Raw genomic sequence first — 23,046 nt, 5'->3', positions numbered from 1 at the left:
TAATCGCAGCATAATCAGCTCGATTAGCGGCTCGGTGCAAAGTGATTAAGTTCTTGAAGTAAATATAATTCTACATAATCTTAAATCACATAATAGCCGCTACATTTTCAATGAATATCATCCATTCGAATATTCAAATGGCAATGTGAGTATGTGCCATTATTCATGTAGAGTCCGCTGCTCAGTGTATACCACATACATACATATGTAGTAGAGCGACTGGAGAGATTTGCTTATCAGCAACGTGTTGGCAATTAATTGATTGACTCTCATGAACACGACAAGCCAGGCAAGCAAGTGTTTGGGGGAATGCGTGAGTGATTCAATTTCAATTTCATTGTGCAGCCGAATTACGCTGCTGGCGCCTATCTGGCATTGGGTGTTACGCGGGGGCGTGGCGTAACGTTCACAGGTGCATTATCCGAAAATAACTAAAACTTAAATTAACTGAGAATTTATGCAATCTCATTTTATGCGCTGTTGGCAGCAGCGAAGTCGGCGCCGTCGTCTTTAGCTGATGCAATGAGCCAGAGAATTTGCATATGAATTGTCTTGTCTTCAGCACCCAATACTACCATGGTTGATGGTGGAGGGGCTTCTGTGTCTGCTGGCTCGAGAGGGGGTCGTTGTGGGAAAACGAACGAACAGCTAGCAGCAACCTTCGTGCATGTTCGTGTTCGCTGAAGCTCGTTCGTATGCCGGCCAACCAAGTTCGTATGCGTTCGTTACGCTCTCGACGCAACTCATTCGCTCTCTCGCGTTGTGTGCGCTCTCACTCACGACAGCGATCAATCAATTGGAATCGCAACTTCGCCACACATAAATTGTTCTACTAATCAGGCAGCTGGCTCATTCATTCACAACTCGTTTGCGCTGTCGCATGTCCCCAACGGAACTAAAAGAAAATTAGCAACAAAAAAAAATTAAAAGGAAAATAAACCATAAAATTTAATCACAAGCTGCGCAAAACTTCGTCGTGTGCATAATTCGTTTCGTATTTTGTGATTCGTGTCCGGGTTCGCAGCTTGACCCCGGCTTTGGATTAAAGCTTCGGCTGTCGCTTCGGCTCTGGATCGTGCCAAATCATCAAATTATAATTAATGTGCGCAACGGTACGTGTGGTCCCTATTTGATCTGCTTGTATAGTATATAAATATATGGAGCACTACTTGCATGCCCTACGCGGCGTATACTTGATACACTTACTCGTGTGTCTTTGAGTTCGATTAATCGCCCTCGCTCTGATTGGCAGGCGCTACTTAACATTCGAATATGATTATTTCATTTAATTTTTTTTTTGTTGCGCAGTTTTGCACTGATAATGCCAATTAAATATTTTAATTGCAACGATTTGCATTTCAATTTGACATGCAACAATAAATAATCTCAAGAAATATGAATTATACTCGTATTGCCCTGCAGTTTGCCGCGTGTCCAAATGAGGGAAAAAAACGTTTCGATTGGCGATAAGTTGAACTTTCATGAACATGAAATACGTTGCAAGGAATCACTAGCCACTAGCATGAATCACTTGTACTCAATTTTAAGTGCTATTTAATTGAATTTGAAATTTTATAAAAATTGTATTTCCCTTTTCCTTTTCCAGATAATTGCTACAACAAATTGTTCGTAATAAACTGAAATAGTGAACAATATGCATCAACTGCTCAAATAATTAGTAAACGTCTAGAATCATTTGGTAAAATCCATTAAAATAAATTAAAAGTGCAACAAGCGGAAAAAGAAAGCAAAACGGCAACAATTAGTGAACACAGCTGCAATTCTATGAGTTTTGTAAGCAAAAGGACTACGAACATTGAGTTTCTATTGCTGCCAAACAGATAACAATTTAATCGCGGATAAATAAAGTGTAGTTAATTAAGTAACTAAAACACCAGGTGTCCAGTTTACACAAGTGAACCGAATTAACCCAACTCAACCGGAAATGGCCAAGTACTTCATGACCTTGGCTCTGCTCCTGTGCCTGGCACTCGAGAACAACAACATCTATGCCCGCTCACATGCCAGCTCCCAGGAGTCGCTCAGCCTGCCCCTGGTGCGCACTCATCCGCATCCCAGACACCAGCCGCATCAGCATGTGCAACACACACGTCGCAGCAGCTGCAGCAGCATCACACTCGCCAGCAGCGGGATCGTCAGCCGAAACATGTTGCCCCAGATCCCACCAGCGAGGAGGAGGAACCGACGGCCAATCAGCAGCGGAAGCTATTCCACTACTATCAACGTCTGAGGCGTCATCTGCGTCACCAGCGGGAGCACCGATTGCAGCAAGAGCGCAGCTATCATCGTGTGTCGGATGAGGAGCTCAAGAACAGTCCCAAGCTGTGGCAGTTGCTCAGTCACGGCTACAACTACGACGAACCCGATGAGCAAAGCGATTACCTGGACTCGACACAAATGTTTGCTGATGCTCCAGCGCTGGAGGATGCACTGCTGTTCAACGCTGAGGATGAGCCAGAGGATTATGTCAAAAACGAGCTGGCTTCAAGTCTGGTTGAGCCTGCGCCACCAGAGCTCATTGTAGAGCAGCCAGTGGCAGCTCCTGATGCAGCTCCCAATTGAAGTTGCACTTGAAAGCGCTGCAAACACAACGAAGAAAGCAAGCGGCGGTTGCCCGAAATGTGAGAGCAATCGCCAAGTGGAACACATCACAGAGGAGGAACTGCGGCGCCTGCGCATCGAGTTCGTCAAGCAGCAGATACTCGAGAAGCTGCGCCTCAAGGAGAGCCCCAATGTCTCGGCCTCAGAGCTGCCACGCCCCATCTTCGAGGGCGTAACGCTCACTCAGTCGGATGAGGCGAACAAGAATAAAGATTATGATGATTACTATGCGCGCACCAATCAGAAGTTCATACTCTTGCAGCGAGGTGAGTTCACAAAGTTAGCGGAAGACAGAACGATTTAGTTATAACTGCATCTCATTATCATTTGTAGAGGAGATCGAGTGCAGTCGCCTGGGCGTGCATCCATCCATGTGCTTCAGCTTCAAGATCGATGACGTGGATGCCGATGGCTTCGATGTGAGCAACGCCGTCTTGTGGCTCTACAAGAACAAGCAGAACTACACCAAGGCCAGCAACGAGAGCCAATCGAATGGGCCACAGAAAAAGCACACGCTGGTCGTCTCCGAGGTGGAGCAGCAGCTGGACTCCGAGTATCTGCCGCTGGCCAAGGCGATAGCCATACAATCGGTGGATGATCAGGGTAAGCATATTGGATCAAATATATAATTTCAGCGAACCTTTGCACATCAAAGCACATCAAAGGCCTCCCTCCCTTCCTCCCAGATTATAAGTAATTCCTATCATGATCACCGAGTATATTATATGGCTGCGAAGATAATGGCAAATTGTTTCTTGATGCCCACAGAGACTTGTTGTCAGTGAGTGGAGCGGAGCTTTGCTTTTTCTTTATTTAGCTTGTTGTGGGATCATTGGTTATTTACCTGATAGCGCAGCGAGAATTGTGGGTGAATAACTTGCGATCCATTTCAAAATATTTTTGTCGCTGATGCGCCAAATTGAACTTTGCTCACAAGACAATTTGCCCAGAAAACGATGCTAAATCGTGCAACGGCCGAGTTACGCAGGTCACACGTAGATAAGCTTAGGTGAGGCTAGCTCAGCTAAGTGCTCAAATTAATGCTTAGTCGGTGGAAAACAAAAAAACAATGAATTAGCTAAAACCGCAAATCTCAAATTACAGGCAATATGAATTTAATTAATTTGCGAAATTAATAATTAAGTCATACTACTAGTACAAAGCGAGTTAAAAAAGATAGAGTTCAGATTCGAAAATTAAAGAAACACTGCTAGTTGAAAAAAAATATAAAAAAGGAAGCTGAAGTAAGATATTCGCTAGCCATTATGGATACCAGCAAAAAAACAGTGCGGCATTATTCTTAAAAATACTAATATATTCTGAATGTTACATTTGGTATATTGATATAGACCATATTCAAAATATACCATCGATTACTAAGCAAAGCAACACATACTCGATTCGTTTTTTATCATTCATAGATTTCCTGCAGGCACAAAGTCATAATACTCTTATAAACAGATAGATTTCGATAACATTTTGTAGAAAATTGTACTTTATTAAAAAATTTATTTATAATATGTGATCCCCATAAATTAATTTTGCTTGCATTCTTTCGCTTTTGCAGATGAATGGATGCAAATCAATATCGACTGGCCCATTAAGAGATGGTACGGCAGCCATGAGCTCAGTCATCTTATACAGATCACCTGCGAATCGTGCGATATTAGCAGCATGGAGCAGATCATCTCGGTGAACAAGAACTACAGACCCTTCATCATGATCGACACGCAGAATCGTCCGAGTAAATCGCGCCAGAAGCGCAATATCAATTGCTCCAGCGGTGTGACCGAATGTTGTCGTGAGAAGCTCAACATTTCGTTTGCAGACATTGGCTGGGACAACTGGATCCTGCATCCCAGTGGCTACGAAGCGTATTTCTGTCGTGGCTCCTGCAGCTCCGTGGCGAGTGTCGCCCAGGCTTCGTCACATCACAGCTCTTTGCTGGTAAGTTTAAAGCTTGCAACACTTTCGATTGTATTGAGACTAAATTGGGATTTCTTTGTTTTGTTGGCAATTGCAGAAAATCCTTTCATCAAATGGTACACGCAAGCCGTTGGATCTGATTCCCTGCTGTACCGCCAAACAGTATTCCTCGCTGCAGTTGGTCGTCCTTGATTCGAACCAGGTGGCGACAACCAAAACTCTGCCCAACATGATCGTCGAATCGTGCGGCTGCAGATAGTTGGGAATCTTATGGCCAAGGGCCAAGGCTATAGAACACACGCAGAAAAATGCAATTAGTTATACAAATCGAAATACATCTACCTAAGTTGTGTGGGGACCCGGAAAACCACATCGCGTTATCCCTCTCTCAATAACCATAAATCGGACAAATTAGATCTTTAGTGCGCATTTCCACTTCCATTTCCATTTCCATGAGCATCTCACATTATTTCCGTTTATTTAATTGCATTCATCATCTTCATGTCACTGCACTTATTTAAGCTAACGGTATTTAAATTACTTACTTATCTTAATTACGCTGCCATTAGTCGTAGTCTCGTTGCCATTAGCTTATTTAGTTAAAGCTAAAGTGAATGTACTTAAGCACTCGCAATCACACTCGCATTCGCATTCGCACTCGAACCATGGATACTCTAATTCACATAAGTAGCTAGCCAATAATTGCGTTATCCACACATTAATTAGTTAATTAAACATTTAATTATACGTGCACTCTAGCTTAGTTTTGTTTTATGTAATGTTTCCTCGCATCTAAGTAGTTTCATAAATTATTGAAAAGAGAAATAACAAAATGCTAAAATAAAATATAATTTCTAAATAAATTTTGAGTTTGAAATAAATTAATTTAGTAAGATATTGATTTAAATAGGAAGTGCTTGGGTTTTAATGAATGATTAAAAATGTTTATTCTTTTGGAAATAATTAACAAAATAGTGTATACTTTTATTAAAATAGTTGGCAGGTAAGAAAGCTACAGTCTAGTATGGTTGACTGTGAGATACGCGATATAAAAATCAGAATAAGTTAATGACTACTTGTCCATAATAGTGTCATAACTTCTTATGTTGTCAATTCGCTTCAATAAGAAACTATTTGCTTAGTTTTAATGACTTTATTTTTCAAAACTTATACTATCTTACAACTTAGATTAGACCTTACATAAATGGAAAATTGAGCTATTGCCTATAAGCCTACGCAACTTTTTCCTTAATCAATTTTGGTAAGATTTTGATTAATGTCAGGGAGTGAAGTGCATTACGACTAAATTCAAATGCCAAGAAGGCAAAGCGTCCATGTTGTTTGGGTGTATAAAGACGGAGAATATGGTTGGAAAATCTCCACAATGAGAATGCCCCCAAAGCGTCGAGATAAAGATGATTTTCTTGGTTTTCTGCGGAAAAACAGAACTTAGTGTACATATTCATATATTAGCTGTAATTAACATACAATTCCAGAGGCACTGATAAAGCCACGCCCATCAAATTGCCCAGATCTCGTGTCAGCAGAAATATGGGACTTCCTTCATGCCGCATATAAGTGGGTTCTGGACACCACTTGAAAGCCTACAAGTGAAGTTGTTTGAACAGTTGAATTTAATTATAATAATATACAAATTGGGAAAGAACTTTAATAATTTAAAATTGGTATAAATTGGTAGCCAATAAATTCCTTACCTGCCGCACAGACCAATGCGGATCGAAGCCGAGACGCAGCTTTATAAAATACACAGCAGTTGCCAGGCTGCCAAGTAGAAGAACTATGGCAACTAGATGGATTCGTCGACGGCTTCTCAAGTAATCCAAGTGCCTATCGATGTTGCTCAAGGTGCTGATGGCAATGTAACTGCCCAGCAAACACTGATGCAGGAACTCGGTGGCCAGATAGAGGCGACTCAGCCACACACTCATCATGCAGCAGCCAACGAGGCTATACAGAAGGACTTTGCGTTTTCGACAGCCGCTCGAGAGCGACAGGTGTGAGCTGAGTATGACGAGGAATGCCATCAAGGACATGGAATGAGCACACGGCAGACCGCCACTTGTCTCGCAGCTCAGATCGTGACTTTGAAGAGCGATGCCCGATCTGATGGCATTTCTATTCCCATTTGCGTAGAGTTCGCGTAGCCACCAAAGCGGGCGCAATTCCGGATATATCCTGTGGAAATCAGTTGTTTCAATTAAAAAGTATCGATTATAATTGCCATGCAACTAACCATTTCTCTAGGGAACTGACTGTGCTGACCACGGTAATCATGTAGAGCAACTGCGTCAGCAAACCTTGACTGAGGATTCCCATCAAAGGAATCAGCACATTGAACAGTGTTCCAGGCTCCAGATAAACACTGATGAATCGGAACAGCGGCTCTGCCAAGCTCAAGCTGAAAGGAATTATCATTTATTCATAGGCAAGGATTCTAATTGGTCAGAAATAACTGCTTACTGTTCCTGCACCCATTCGTTAATATGCAACTCCGCGTTGAGCAAATGGTGATATGAATCTGCCGCCAGGCGAAACACCTCCAAATCCATCTTAGTTACTTTTAACTACAATTTGATAAATATTTTGCTATTGCCAGGATTAGTGCCACAGGAAATTCGTAACTCAGCTGTTTGTAGCGCAAGCGCTTTACTTAAACATAGTGCAGTCTAAAATATTGAGATAGCTACGTGATGGTGCACTGCTTCCCAAGTGAACTGCTTGGTAGGGTTGATTCCAGGGAACAGTCTCCGTCACACTGCTTGGTCAACTGCTAAGTAACTGCTTGCAATTGAATTGCACTGCTTGTATGAAGTACTTACCAGCTAGTCAATGAAAACAAAAGATATTTCTGGTGCGTTGTTTCAATTATATTGTAAATTTTAATAAATAATGCAAACGGTTTACAAAAACTGATAACAAATCATATTTTTAATAAATACACATATACACAAACATACATACATATATAAACATATACACATACGAGCATATGAGCATAAATTGAGTAGAGGCCGCTTTGTTGTTTGTCGCTAAATATCAATGAAAATTTTCATAATGCACTAAATAGAACTTGACTAAATTATGAACGCAGGCGCATGACAAATTTACACATACATTTAAGTACAGTAGAGATGTGTGTGTGTGTGTGTTTTTGTGAGTGTGTGTGTGTATGTGTAGGTGAGAGATAGTTGTGGTTAAATAGAGAAGTACGAAAAGTACAGGAAGAGAGTGTGCTTTGAAGTTCGCTTAAATGCTGAGAATGAATGAAACTTAATACATAAATATTTCGTAGATTTATCTTTTGTATTATCGTAGATTCTTGTGATTGTTGTTGTTGTTGCTGGCAGAGAATTGTAGAGTTATTCAGTAGAGCAAATAGCTTAACCAAAGTTCTCAAAGTGATGTATAAAGTAAGGCAACTTGCGTGTTTTATTCACTTCATCACAGGCTGACATGACGCTCTTTGTCAGCGGCCTTGGACCGCATGAGAAGACACCTATTTTAGAAACCTGAAAGAGAAATAGTTATTGGATTAATCATATTATATTGTACAAATTATAGGTTAGCTTACATAGGAGTGCTTCTTTTGCACAAACTTAAGGAAGCTGGACATGTCGGGACGTCCGAAATGATTCACTGCCTTCAGACCTGTGAATATCGAGGTCTTGGAGAGGCGCTGGAAATGGTTCTCGCAAATATACTGGAAATGAAACAGAAAATTAAATCAATAATAATACAATTAATTTATTGATTATGTGCGATACTCACCAGCATCGTTGTTCTTAGATCGAATTTGTGGAAGAACTGTGTTATAAAGATGTGGATCTCAAGGACATTCGTCACATCCTTCTTCTCCACATCGCGCAGCACATCAATGAACCACTCAAAGTGCTTGTGAGATGGACAGATCCACAGGAAGTAGACCTTCTTGCAGGCCACGCCCGAGTAACGATTGGTGCTGGTGCCAAACACCAGATCGTTCAGTATGGAGGCGTAGGGCGTGACACCGATGCCACCGCCCACCATGACGGCTACCTCAAACTTATACCAATCCTGATTGCCCCCGCCAAACGGACCTTCGATGCGTATCTTTGGCTGATCCTCAGGATTGTAGTTGCACGGATCGAAATAATTCCGCAGCTTCCAGGTCCAGGGTCCCTGTGCCTTAATGTGACAGCTAAGGAAGTTTTCATGTGGTGCTGAGGTCAGTGTAAAGCTATGCATCTCATGGGGTCGGAAGGCGGTGCAGGAGAGACGCACCCATTGACCGGACAAATACTTTAGATTGGGCGGCCTATAGAACTTGATTTTGATCACATCCGAGGGTAACAAGTCCGTCTCGATGACATCCAATGCCATGTACTTGGTGCGCAGTGAGACAATCTTATCGAGCGTGTAGACAATACCAGGTCCCAGGAAAAACATCCAGAAGCGAGGCGGACCCGTCAGACGCGCCAGTCCATGGATCAGACTCAGCAGATAGAGGCCAATGTAGAGCGTGTGCATGTTCCAGAAGAAATTGTACGCACGCTTGCGTATGGTGGGATGGGCAAACACGAAAATAATGCACATGATGATGAAGAGCAGCACTCCCGTGGTGCCAGTCACCGTCTGGAAGAGCCAGAACGTGATGTCCGGCTTGTAGTCGGAGGCAAAGTGCACTTCCCGCGTGAGGCAACGGAGATTCTCATGCGACTGCGTTGACACATGGTAGAAGTTCACAATGTGTCCGACTGTGTGAAGAACCGAGAAGAATAACGCTGTGCAGGCGGCAATCTTGTGAAACTGGATGTGCGAGTCCAGAGGAATGTATTGCTGTATGGGGAATTCCTTGAGCTTCGTGATGAGATTGCTACAAAGACCGAACTGAATTATATACTATTAACTACGAAAGGGTCTAAGCCTACTCACCGGGACATAGTCAGGAGCAGCAGGGAGTAGCAGAAGGATAGCGAGGCAGCTGATCCTCGCGTGATCGCAATACCCACGCCCATGATGTGCCGCAGATCCGTGTGCTCTGCCATGAATGAATAGTGAATAAAGCGCTCCACGAAGAGTACAATTGTGACCACATAGAACAGGAATAGATAGAAGATATTTTGACGGTTCTCCTCCAAGAATGTTATATAGGCATCCCACTTGGCGAGCAGCCAATGTCGTGGCTTGTCCTGCATGGGTTCAATGTTGAACGAGGTCATGCGGGCGACATTCGTGGAAGTGTCCAGGAAATTTTGCTTAGCGCCCTTGCAATCGAGGCCAATGGCCACAAAGTCTCCCTTGTATTCCTTCATCATCAGCTTAAAGTCCTGATAGGTCAAGTGATTCTTATGCTCAAGGCCAACGTCCTGGAACATGCCATCAATCAGTTCAGTGACTTGATCATCGCCCAGGCTTGTGGTGCGTGCAATCTCCACCAATGAACGCATCATCTCACTCAGTTCACCCTTGTCGATGACGCCGTTTCGATCATTATCGCACATGTCAAAGATAATGCGAAGCTTGTCGTCGGTTTTGCCGCGAGAGAAGAGGACAACGGTCTCGAGGAACTCCTGGAAACTAATGCGTCCATCCTGATCCTTGTCCACAATGTTAAACATCTTGCGCACAAACATATCGTTTGGTTTCATCCCCAGTGCGGCGGCAAACTCTGCCTTCGACAGGCTGGTCCTCATCACGGTCATCACTTCACCATCGCTGGAGGCGTCAGAGCGACGTCTTCGCTCTCCGGGACGTAGTCCGAACGTCAAGGCGTAGGCCTCCCGGAAGAAGTATTCCAGACGCTTCTGGCGGCGCTCTCGTGTCTCTGCTCTGGCCAACATAATGTCACGATTAACCTCCATGAGCGTGAGTTCCTTTTTGTGCAGCAGCAGAAAGTCCTCCAACTTCTTGACGAACTTACGCCGCGCTCCGTAGGACTCCAGCTCTAGCACCAGATCATGATCGCTGGGCACACGCAACAGTATGTAGGGCTTCTTCTTGATGTGATTGGTGGCCGACTCCTCTACACTGACCATGTCTACGTGCTGCAGACTAAAAGTGCGCAGCTTTTCGCCCTTGCGATCTACTGTATAAATGGCAGCCTCAGGACCGAACTTGACAGTGACTAGACGCTTGTGGTTGGCATGCAACCACTCACGTGCCAACATCTTGTCCACGGAACCCTTTTGCTGAGGTGCTCGCAATGCCTCCTGGCGTATCTTCAGCCTTCGACGTTTGCTATTCTGTAACTTAACCACACAGTAGCCAGCGCCGGCACACAAAATGGGTACGAATCCCAGAAAAACGCATACATAGATGAACATGAGTTCCGAGCCGGAGAAGTAATCGTATCCCTCCAAATAGTTGCAGGGTTCAAGCTCTGTGGCATTCAGCTGCATTGGCTGCGGACAAGGATCTCCTGCATGCCACATGAAGACATCGCGTTGAATCTCATCCTCGTCAATGTCTGTGCTATTTACAATGATGTCCCACAGCGTAATCTTGCGTAACTCCGCAATTTCCTCGGGCGTAAAGATGCCATTACGCTCGTTCTCGAACCAAAAACGATCGGCGTCTCGCAAACGCGTGAACTGCTCCTTGATCACATTGGTGAAAAGCTCTCCAGGGCGACCATAGGATTCCAACATGCCGCCGACATAAACGTCCACGTCGTCCAATTGATTGTTGTAGGCTTCTTTCAACATACTGCGGAACAGAAAAAAGAAAGGCGTTAATTGATTGAAATTGCTGATTTATAATTTAAATGATTGCGTTGCGGTTAATGCTAATTATTTTCTTTAACTTTTCGTCTGTTTTATTATCCCTATAACAGTTCGGTTCGAACACATCTTCTAACTTACTTATTTTTATTACTTTTAGTTTCTAATCACTATTATTTTACCTAGTCCTTAAAGGTAAAAGATTAAGCAAATCAAAAATGTATTTTCTGTATCAAGGCAAAGAATATTTCTAGTGTCGTTTGCTAATATTGATAATTTACTACATTTATCCACTAAATTAGTCGTTAACTCACAGTCAGTCACAAATAAATTACTTAAAACCAATTCAGTTTCCGTGTTATTGTGTTTCTAACCAATTCTGCCTCTGGCATAACAAATTACTCAATTATAATAAATACCTAATAACAATTGTTAACTGCTTAAACTTACTCTAATAGCTCTGGCTGTGCTTCAAATAGCTGCGGATTGATGTCCGTCCAAGTGGCGTGTCTCTGCAGACCATAAGCTTCTCGGGCCGTATTATAATCGGGCAGACCGTTGTCTCGTCCCCTCATTATGTTCAGTGCACCCAAATCGCGGCGTGTAAATTCCATGGGTCCAAAAAGTTTGTCACGCACATCGGAGCATAGAACAGGATCCTCACGTTCTGAAATCTGCGAAGATAGACCCATCAGAACCTCCTCCACGCTGGTGTCGGTGAAGAAACCCTGCAAAAAAGGTAAAGATTAGTTCCAGAACACTTCAAATCAAGTCACATACTCACGCTGGAGTCCCACCACGTGGAGCACAGGCGAATCGCGGGATATCCCATTGGTGTCTGCTTGAAATTGCATTCGCCATCGCGTCGATAGATTCCGGGTGGAATCATGGTGTGACCAAAGCGAAAAGCGGCTGCTTGGAATATGTGACCAATGCCCGGATGTATGTCCTGTTTATAGCCCTCATACGGTGGCATGGGTGAACCCAGAAATGCCGGCAGGTACTCGTAGACAATGACGTTCTGTAGACTGGCAATCACAGTGTGGCGGGCACGCTGGAAGATGTCCTCATCACACCAGGTGGGATTCAAGCGTTTGATGCGCTGCGCCAGAGTGTTGTGCCAGCGCAGAAAGAGTATGGCAAAGGAGAGGAGGGCGGGATTTTGATTGGTGCGCGGATCTCCCAGCACTGCAATTAGGATTGTTGTGTACAAATTCTAGGATAGTCGTAGTATGATTTGGCTTACGGAATAACCGCTCGGGACTGAGCATCTTCATGACGTTCGGCACCGGATTGTTGAAGAGCGGCACCCGCATGGTGTTGCGCACCGGCAGCTTGCCATCCTTCTGGGTGAGCAGGGTGCCGTTGTGGAAGGAGCGCATGGCATTGAGCCACGCCTCGGAGGTGCTGTAAATGAAACTGCCATCAATCCAAGCAGTCATTTGATTTATCTGCGGAGTAGTTTTTATAGCGACATTTGTACACCAGTTTCTGACGCTCCCAATTGGTTTGCTTTTTATTTTCTATTGGGTTGCCCACTTTCAGACTCACCTGTTCCCTTGGCGCATTCGGACTTTGACCCGTACTCCGATCATAGGCAGCCCTATGGAAGGGTATATATTTGTCGCCGCGACACTCGCGATCGTACATCTCATCGCACTTCTCAATCTCAATGCGATGCATTTCAATGGGGCAGCCCGATTCCGATGCCATCACAATCTCATTGGCCACCACCTGCCCGAAGAAGGCCAGCAAAGCGGTTCGATTGAATTTCGAACCCAATCCATCGCGTCCGCGCATGAACAACCGACTCAGTCGCCTCGTCGAGGGTCGATTGGCCCCTGCCATGGCGTATACTCCATCCGAGTATGAGGGCGGCGCCTTGCGCACCAGATGGCTATCTGAAAATTATTTTCAAATCTTATTTAATCACTGTTACTATGCAATTGATCGCGTATTATTATCGTGTTGGTGTTATGCTAATTTCAACATTTAGTTTGCATTCTCAACGAACTTAATTAAATTAGCTTGCACAGTTCAACAAACATTCAGAAAGTTGCCGTATTTACATATAATTATAATGCAATAAACAGTATAACTATATCTAATTAAGACCACATGCAGTTCGTACTTACCTACAGAGCCCCAGTCGGGATGGGCCAGATTATTATACCAGCCATCGTAACGCTGCTTTTCAGTCTGACTATACATTTTCTCTGAAAACAAATCGAATTAAATTCGCACGATTAGAAAAACTTGTTAATGAATGCATTTTGCAGTAAATAATTTAACAAATATATGTTAAAAGTGATGAAAGTATTTATAATGTAAGTATACAGATATAAGCTGACTTCATTTTAGAAAATAAATGATGAAAGTATTTATAATGTAAGTATACAGATATAAGTGGACTAAATTTTAGATTCATTGTAATCCCGTCTTTAACTTGATATTGAATATATATATAATACATTTCATAGATGGTGGATGGTATTTTTGCAGTAATTATAAATATTGTTGATTCAAAGTCATACCAAAACCATATATAAAACTAATTTTCAAAATTATATTTAAATCTGATTAAAAATTACCAATAAACTTCTGCATTGACACAAATTAACACAAGATGCCATATCAAAAACGTAACTATAAATGTCTTCTATTTCGTTTTATAATTTGATCTTCCTAAAAGTTGAATTCAATACAAACAAATTATTCATGCAGTAAATCATTTATTAACTGATCATTGTGACAGTTATATGATAACGTGATCCGATTTGATAGTTCCGTATGTTTATTGTCAAGTTGGATATATAAATATAAGAATAGAACAAAATCTAGGTGGTCTAGATTGTATACATTCTCCTCTCTTAGTTGTCAAGCGGTGAAGTCCATACATTTTTCGGCGGAAATGAATGATTTACATATTAAACACAAAATTGGGAGCGATTTATAAAAAGTATAAAAAGACTAAATAAGTTTTAAAAAAAAAAAACAAGTGTAAGCGAAAAAATACTCTAATTTGTTTTCAATTTTCTGTATTAGCTTGAGTAAATTTGAAACATCCATAGTTGACAGAAGGCATTTAACTTAACAAGTAACAAAGCTACCCATTTTCAATAAATAGAACACATTGCGGAACTATTCTTAAAAAAAAAATGACAAATTAATATACCGAACATATATATATATATATACCATAGGGTAACGAAAATACACAAGATTGTTAACGACAACTATTATATGTTCCAATCTAGCGTTAAATTATGCCTTCTGTTCGATTTGCATTTCTGCAACTCTCAATCTAGGTGTTCATACATACAAACAGACCTGGCTATATCGTCTCGGCTGTTGAAGCTGATCAATATTTCCTATATGAACATAATTATAATACTGTATAAGAGAGAGAATAGATAACTTTATTTAACTCCCCTAACTGCACACAGAGAATTTATTATAAAAGCACATTTTAAAATTATTCAGTAAGAACTGCGAAAAAATATATATAAGATATAAAGATACCAAGTTAATGTTAAATTCCAGTAAATGTTGAGTACAAGCGTGCGCAATTTATGCGAATTTGTATATTACTTGTTTAATTGCGAAATAATCGAAAAAGTTGTTTATGGTCAGTTAGGCAAGCCGATAACTGTCGGTAATTTATTAAGATTTATTTTGTGACATTTTGTGCGTGCAAATTACGCATTAAATTGTTCTAGTTAAGATCTGAGAATGCCATAAATGTTGCTTCGAGAATGAAACAAAAAATGAGTTACAATTATTTGAACTAGTAGCTCACTAAGCAAGTTTTTTTTTACATACTAAGTAAGAACTGAACTGTTTGTAGATTGTTTAGCTACTGAGTGAATGCGTTTAGTCACTTTAATTGACTGCAAAATTGATTGACTGGCGGTCAGGGCTTCAAGTATCAACCCCACCCAAACAGACTGTTGCTAATATTTAGGCCTCAATTTACATATTTGTTTGACTTTTAATTGGTTATTGTGTTTGCTAGCACGGCTGCCGTTTTGTTATGACAAATTGAACATTTCAGCTTAATTTAATGTCGAGCACTAGAACTTGCTCAAGTGTTTTTTCTATATTTATTAAATTAATATAAATTTTATTTATTACTGTATTGCACGACAAAAATTCTAATAAACTAAAATAGTATACAACTTAAACTAAAGCAACTGATTATTCATCAGTACTTAACGATCCATACTTTAAAACAAGCAAATGCAAAAAAATTTTGTTTTTCTTAGAATTTAATTGAATTCTTAACAAAATTATTTATTAGTACCATATTAATGAATTTAGCCGAGTTTTGTTTTTCAAGTTAAGCTTCTGAATCATAAGGTAAACTGGAATCCAAACTATGCCATACCCTATAGACACTACCTAGATTTCATTAATGATACAATTTAAAATCGAAAAGTTTTGTTTTCAAACAAGTTGTTCGATTTTGTTTATCATCATTTTGCATGTTATTTGTTACTTATCAGGAACGTGTTGCTTTTATGTGTTCGGGGATTCTTTACTCTAACTTCTATAAATATTTTTTTAAAGATATATTTAATGGGTAGCATGTATACTGAAATCTATATTCAACAGCTGATATAAGAAAATCTTTAGATTGCTCAAGTTTTATTTGAATATTCCTACCGGTTTTATGTTTATCTGACTAACTAGACTCCCACAAGAGAAATGGTTTACTTTAAACCAGTTCAACAACGAAAGGCAATGGCCGCAACCAAAAACAAACTGGATGCTCGGGATTAAATGAATTTATAACAGAAGTAGTGACAAATGTGTTTGCATCCGAAGGCGAAAAGGAATACCTATTTGGGCGCCATAAATAATACTCGAAATAATACTGTGAATTTTTATTGAATAAGACTACGAATTGAATTCAACTCTGAGATTGTTTGTCACTTTTATGTAGCGCACTCGAAATGCCAAACGTTTTAGCTCGATGATGAAACAAAAGAATCGCTAAACGTTTTTTTCAGACGAAATAACTATTAAAATCATGACGTTGACAGGCAAAAGCAACATCAACGACAACAACACACAGCATGACTATATTTTGTGCCATTTTCGAGAGCAACGCTCGCACGTGTGTTGTGTGTGTGTGTGTGTGTGTGTGACTGCGAGTGTGTGTGGAATGATGGATGGCAACAGCAAGTGAGACCTGAGACTATATTTAAACAACAAAACACTGAAGCAACAATCTTCAGAATCAGATCCGGTTAACCAAAAAGGTATCTAGCAAAAAAAGCAACAACAACATCAGCAACAACAACGAGATGAAGAGTAGTTACACAGCGAGTGAGTGTGAGAAAGAGCGAAGAGTCAACGGAAGCCTCAGCTGACTTCAGATGACACACGTACGTTCGTACATACATATAAATAATATATACGATACATATCGTACATCACCGATTGCGTTGGTGGCTTTGGAATGCCAGCGTCAAACACCTGCCTCACAGCACGGAATGATCGGACGGACTCCACAACAGATACCGATGTGTGTTTTTGGGGGAAAACATGCACGACATCACGGATTGCCCCCTCAAAAAGCACAAAACAAAAAAAATATGATATACTTTCGGTATAATAAAGTATATAAAGTACATAAGGTGAGAGACAATTGTCGGTTTGTTTCGTTCGTCATCAATTGTCAACGATTTCACGTTCGTTTTCTAAGTCTTTTGATTTGTCCACGCTATTGCATGTTTCACTTTCATCTGTTAGCCTAATGCGTGACTTTTGGTGATTAGATGGTCTATTGCAAAACCTGGGCATATCGCCGCACATATATACATACGTGTACACTAAAATCTGTATACATACGTATCGAGTTAATGTGAGGAAAATCGACGGATTTTAGCGTAACTTATTGCGTCACGCTGTAATTAAAAGCGCGTAAAATTAAAATTGGCGGATTCATTTGGTAATACTCAGTTTCGAATGGAATATTTCATTGACAAATTTCAATATTTTATAATTATTTTGCGTTGTTTGTTGTTTCTACACCAATAACAATTTAAACAAGATTAAAGTTTATAATGAAATAAGTATTGAACATTAATTTTCGTGGCTGTCTTGTGTTATATTTGTTAGCTTGGTGTTAATCACGTGAATTGCGACTTTAAAAATCTATAGCAGTTATTTATGAGCACAACCAAGACAACATTTAGTTTTAAGAAGTTGACCCAATCAATTTGTCAGAGGCGCCACAAATAAGTTTTCAATTCATTGACACATAAAACTAATACAATACGACTACAATGAAGTCTATTTGTTAGCTGTTAATTGGTTGCCAATTCAAGAGTTGGCAAAAATGTGCACATGACTTAATTTCATAAAAAATCAATTAACACTATCCATACAGCCAGGTGCAGGTAGACGACGCCAAGCCAAATTTAACAAATTTAATGAAGCCCAAAATTCTTTTTCATCTTTGCGACTTTAATTAGACAACAAGAAAAAGTTGTCAGCATCTTGAAATGCTGTCTAAGAATGCAGTCACTCCAAAAAGTCCAAAATGATACTGAATACAACAAGCCGGGCGGGCATTTGTTTCATTTTAAGTATTTTACTTACACGATGTTAATGAATTTTGCTTGCGTTTTTGCCTCTTTGTATTTTTGGCATTCTAACTCCATTAATCAAAATGCCATTTGTTTAATTAAAATCTCCAATATTGGCTATTTTAACATAGATGTAAATAATTAAATCAAATCTTAAAGAGGCAAAAATGGTTACATAGCAAATTGATAGATCTTGGGAAGCACAACATGCTTGAAATATGCTTCATAATTGTGGTGGTTTTTATTTTGGACAATTGGCAATTTAAAAATCGAAATCAAAATGGAAGAAGAATCACAAAGTAATTGAAATAATTATGGTGGTTGTGGTAAAATCCCCTTATAAGTACAATAAATAATAAGCATCGGCCTAAGATTATCCAAGTTGGGGATTTTTTGCCATCATTTTAAGTATTTGTAATGTTTTGCTTTTTATGGAATGTGTAATCAATCAGCTTAAAAAGTTATTAAGTTAATTTGAAAATATTTGAAAGTTTACAACTATTGAAAAATGTCAAATTCGCTATGTACTCAGAAGAGTTTATTTCAAATTAAAATCTTCATATTTTATTCACTATAAATGGTTTTTATCTTAATCTAATATTCTTAATTTCATTAAATTATACTTCCCGTATAATTAGCCATTTCAAATCACCTCAAGCAACTGCCATAGGAAAAGTTATTGTAATTACAACAAATAATAAACGCATCATAATGGCACATTATAACTTGCTAACGACTATTTGACGTCATCCTCGTGAGGAGATCTAACATACAGCTTGTGGTCTAGAGAGTCTAGAGTCTAGACAATGCCCCCTCTGTTTCTATGTATGTATGACTGACAGCATATCGGCAGACATGCCAAGATCTCGTGCCTCCAATTGACCGATAAACGACGACGACGGCGTTGGTTATTTATTATTCATATTAATACGAGTATTTCCTGAGCACTCGGGTGAATCGGGTGAAGGGTGAGGGGGGCAATTGATTCTAAGATGTCTGACTGTTGAAGCTGGTCACGTACTATGTTGAATAAACGGTAAGTGGGCGTGGCCCAGCCCCAGCAGCTTCGAACGCCGCCGAGTCAAATGTCAACGCACGATCAACCAACCCACCTGGCTGACTTACTGACTGACTGACTGACTGACTGTGTGTCTATGTGTGTGTGTATGTTTGGGTTGGTTACTTCGGTTAGCAGTTAACCTCTGCCCTCCACTCCGCCCTCTTCTATATAATTTCACGGATCGTTTTATTTGCTTGCAATTTTTTGCCAATCATTTGATTTATGCACAGCGGATCATTTGCCTTTTTTTGTTTTCTCGCTGTTGTTGTTGCCGTTGTTTAACGTAATGAAATTATTGCAAACAATGTGAAATATTACCCATTGTATTAGCGACTCCCCCCTCTGACCCGCAGCACCACATGTGGCACGTTGTGGTATGGGGAAGTTAAACATTGGATCACACTTCAATCGCTAGACTTGTATGCAAATATGTTTTGCCTTCACCTCATCGTTTTGTTTTCCTTTCTTTGCCAATTTCATTATGTATCCTATTAGCACTTGCTCTTTGTTTTCTTTTCACTTGATTGACACCTCAAAAGTGTCTATCAAGTTAATCGATCTACCTTGAAAGAAAGTGGGCATAGAAATCGAAATCAATCTCCAAATTATTTAACTCAATATCAACATCAAGATAAGTGAAGTGAAAAATCTTATATTAAACTTGACAAGCTCATATCTCTTTTTGATCATAAATTTTGCATTTGCTGTCATACTTTTTATAATTGCTTTTAATCCCACTTCTATGCTGTGTCAGCTGGTTTGACTTAGCTCTCATCAAGTCAGCCTTGGTTAGTATGCATTTTTCTTGAAGACTTAGCCTAATTGAATTTGTATAGCCATACGAGTATATGCAATGCAAAAAAAAGTACTCACCATAACAATGCACAAATCCGAGGCTGAGGCCCAGACTAATCAACAACAATAGGAGGGCGCTGTGAGGGGCTAGTGCCCTAGGCCCTAGATATAGTCTCAGTCTCCAGCTATGCTGGGCTTTTTTAGATGTTGTTCGAGTGGTAGTTGTTGTTGATGATGCCCGCTGTTGGGGCACGCTTGGAACACTCATATTGATTGCCAAGTATTGCTATTGTTATAAACAAATTCGTTGACTGGCGGATTGTATTGTGAAATTAATTAAACAAACTATGTAAAGCACTGAAGGGGGTCGCTCGCTCGCTCGCTAGCTCGATTGCTTGGGGCGCCTTAATATTGCATTATTTTCGAATAGATTTCTATTATCACACGCCACATTGGCTGACTGCTGCGAAATACACGTGTGCAATTTTCAATGTTTGCTCATCTTTTCCGGGGAATTCTATATAGCACTGCAAATGACACAGATTATATTAATATTTCTGATTCATATTAGAAACGATTTAAGATTTGTTGCTGCTTTAAGCTAAACACTCGTGACGCGATTTGACATAAACACATGAGTATTTGTTTATTCATTATTCATTAAATTATGCATTTATTTCACGATATAGTTTGATCCTTCTTTTTTTATGTGTGTGATGTAGGTTTATTTTGTTGTTGAATTTTTGTTGATTTTTGCAGTTGCTTTACCAAATTTTATAGAATAATAATATAATATTTTTTTTTGTGGCAAAACACAAAAGCAATAATTGGCCAAAAAAATGTAAACTAATATGTAACCAATACAATTATTATTGTCATAATACAATGGAATAAGTCGATCAATAATCGAATTCTACAATCGAACAGCTCGCTTCATTGCATTTAAAATTTGCACATTTAATAATACATTTCTTAGGCTTTCAATACTATTTAAAAATGAATAAAAAGCAATAAGTAAAAACCAATATTTAAGTGCTTAATATTTTACAATGAAAAACCAACAACTATAAAAACAACTACACAAAAGGCTTAAGTAAATGACGAAATGGTTCGTTAATGTTTGAAATTAATTATATTGCACAAAGTAAGTAAAGCAGAAAAAAACGCGTTTATTAAATGCAATGTGTACAGCAAAATAAACGGCAAGTCAACCCACAAAAAGTTGAACAAAAAATATCAGATATACATATATATATATGTATATATAAAATAAACGGAATTACCCACAAAACAATTGACCTTCTGCGAGCTTACAAACAAAACCGACAACCGACAAACGTCCATTAGTCATAATCGACAATAGTCGAGACGTCGAGAAAGAAGCCGAAAAAAACCAACAACATAACACAACAGAGTAATAAAAAAAAATATAGAGAAGTAAAATAACAAAATCCATTGCACAACTGTAAACAATTAACAATAGCATTTACAACAACACAATCCTCGCAAAGCTAACGAAGTCATAAAGCCAAAGAGACACCCAAAATGAGCTCAAACTACTTATGAACCGTAAGTAAGTCCAATATTCCTCCAGAAACTGTAATGAATACCCAGAGGGGGATGGGGGTGTAGAAACTCAAGCGAAGAGCTGCAGAAACTCATGAAAGCGTGGAAGAGTTGAAAGCGATAATTATAATGGAATGTAAAGAAAAATTACGCGGTTAAAGAGTAATGGACAAAGGTTGAATTGGGCGGCCCTTTTATTAAACCGAAGATTACTCAAAACCCACTGGCAATTACTGAGTGTAGCTAATTTAAAAACAGAGATTAAACAAACCATAACAAATGTTGAGATTCACATAGGATTACTTTTAAGTATTAATGAATTTCTTCAAATGTAAACCAAGGCTAATAATGAAACAGAATTATTTCTGAATTTAGAAAAGTTTCTTTGCTTCCCATTTTGCCTATGCAACTTAAGTATCTTTTAAACAACATTCTTGCTTCGCCTGGCAACAATTTCAATTTCCGGAATATGACTTTAATTACTATTACTTTGTAAAGGGGCCATGGGAATGCGGTGGGGTCTAAATTTAACCATAATTTGTATGCAAATCTCACGAGACACATGCACAGACTTGGTTTATAAGCTTTTCAACTTTTGTCCATAGCAACTTTCATTTCATTCGTTTTTATTTTTTTCTTTTTCTTTATAAATTGTTGAACACAATTATTATTAGTAGCAACTGGCGAATTTTTTTTGTTTAATTTTCACACTTTTAACCGTTACTTTTTCACTTCCGATTATTTTATTTCCGAATTCGGAAATTTGACTTTGATTTGTTTTGTTTTTTTCTATTGCAAAAATTGCGCAAGCGAAACAATTTTTTTCTTGTATTTTTTTTTTTTTTAGGTTTTACCAAGTTGTTGGAGTTGTTGCATCGCTGGTGCGAAGAGTAGGATGATGATGGAGAAGGAGGAGGAATGAGCAAAGAGAAGAAGCCACAGCAGCAGCCACAAAAATAAACACGAAAATAAATTATATTCACGAACGAAAAACGAACATAAGCAAAAGACAAGAAGACGACGCTCTACGCGAACAAAGAAGAGGCGAAATGACGCCCCGAAGACGACGAATTTGCGTGTGCGCAACAGAGATGGCGAACCAACGAACGACGACCCAAAAAAAGCAACAACACAACAAAGAAGCAACAACAACTGGAAGACTATTTAAAAAAAAAAATACATCTCGCATACACACACACGCACACACTGCAGCGGGTGGAGTGTTTCACTTGTTTGTTGTTGTTGGTGTTTTTACTTAGTCTCTTATTTTTCTTTGGGCTTGCAATTTTCGACAAACAATTTCAACAATTTGCCATCCACATAACTTCGGTTGTCACTTTGCATAGATAAAAAACGCACAGCACACAAATTATAATAACGGTGAAGACGAAACCGAACGAAACGGAGAAGCACAAGTCGCAACAGTAATAGCAACAACTACAGCGCATGCGCGACACGTTTCACATTCACTCTCACTACGATCAGAGAGCGATCCCGTTCCGTCTCAATCGTTCTCTCATTCTCACCAGTTTGCTAAGGCAGCAAGGGGAGCACAAACGTCCGCAGCGGCCAAGAGTTCGTTGAATACTGAAACTCAGCTGTGTGGCTGGCACCTCAGCTGGGCTAGGGAGCACATCACACAAAATCCACCATCGCCCCCCTCTTTGCTCTCCCAAGAAACCGGTCGACAGTGCTTGCGCTCTCTATTACTGGTTGGCTGTCTCTCCTCGCCGCGTGCTCCATTGCTACCATTGTACGGTTT

General features: G+C 39.8%; 4 protein-coding genes across 6 annotated transcripts in view; 2 read left to right on the top strand and 2 right to left on the bottom strand.

The window, feature by feature from the left end:
• The window catches only part of LOC133839503 (sex-regulated protein janus-B), a 188,801-nt gene that overhangs the window by 92,435 nt on the left and 73,320 nt on the right, over window positions 1-23,046 (top strand). The window lies entirely within an intron of this gene.
• On the top strand, window positions 859-5,457 carry LOC133841078 (growth/differentiation factor 8). The gene is given in 7 exon segments (XM_062273355.1): window positions 859-1,112; window positions 1,607-2,104; window positions 2,107-2,541; window positions 2,573-2,888; window positions 2,956-3,225; window positions 4,190-4,569; window positions 4,646-5,457. Coding segments are annotated over 6 exon segments (1,722 nt in total). The 5' UTR covers window positions 859-1,112; window positions 1,607-1,945; the 3' UTR covers window positions 4,808-5,457.
• LOC133838912 (glucose-6-phosphatase catalytic subunit 1) lies at window positions 5,705-7,113 on the bottom strand. Its single transcript, XM_062270169.1, is given in 5 exon segments — window positions 5,705-5,933; window positions 5,935-5,980; window positions 6,037-6,152; window positions 6,264-6,744; window positions 6,803-7,113. Coding segments are annotated over 5 exon segments (978 nt in total). The 5' UTR covers window positions 6,985-7,113; the 3' UTR covers window positions 5,705-5,780.
• Window positions 7,166-22,949, bottom strand: LOC133838897 (dual oxidase). 2 transcript variants are annotated; one of them, XM_062270152.1, is made up of 11 exons: window positions 22,811-22,949; window positions 19,797-20,245; window positions 13,403-13,483; window positions 12,819-13,168; window positions 12,514-12,718; window positions 12,052-12,455; window positions 11,718-11,995; window positions 9,481-11,253; window positions 8,338-9,421; window positions 8,141-8,269; window positions 7,166-8,078 (listed from the first exon to the last, which is right to left on the bottom strand). In XM_062270152.1, the coding sequence occupies exons 2-11, from the start codon at window positions 19,984-19,986 to the stop codon at window positions 7,950-7,952; spliced, it is 4,623 nt and encodes a 1,540-aa protein (XP_062126136.1). In that variant the 5' UTR covers window positions 19,987-20,245; window positions 22,811-22,949; the 3' UTR covers window positions 7,166-7,949. The 2 variants fall into 2 exon arrangements, with proteins under 2 accessions (XP_062126136.1, XP_062126141.1); XM_062270157.1 differs by having other exon boundaries at window positions 19,797-20,029; window positions 22,811-22,826.

The sequence above is a fragment of the Drosophila sulfurigaster genome, chromosome 2L, assembly GCF_023558435.1.
Source record: "Drosophila sulfurigaster albostrigata strain 15112-1811.04 chromosome 2L, ASM2355843v2, whole genome shotgun sequence".
In the NCBI taxonomy this organism is placed as follows: domain Eukaryota; kingdom Metazoa; phylum Arthropoda; class Insecta; order Diptera; family Drosophilidae; genus Drosophila; species Drosophila sulfurigaster.
Note: the sequence above shows the minus strand (reverse complement) of the source record. Positions and strands in the feature narration are given on the sequence as shown.

Excerpts from the sequence above, each read along its gene's own strand:
- LOC133838897 (XM_062270152.1), bottom strand. The coding sequence starts at position 19,986 with ATGAGTGTTCCAAGCGTGCCCCAACAGCGGGCATCATCAACAACAACT. Across the intron at positions 13,169-13,402 it reads TCCCGACTGGGGCTCTGTAG|ATAGCCATCTGGTGCGCAAG; the intron begins GTAAGTACGAAC and ends AATAATTTTCAG. Across the intron at positions 9,422-9,480 it reads CTGCTCCTGACTATGTCCCG|CAATCTCATCACGAAGCTCA; the intron begins GTGAGTAGGCTT and ends CGGTCTTTGTAG.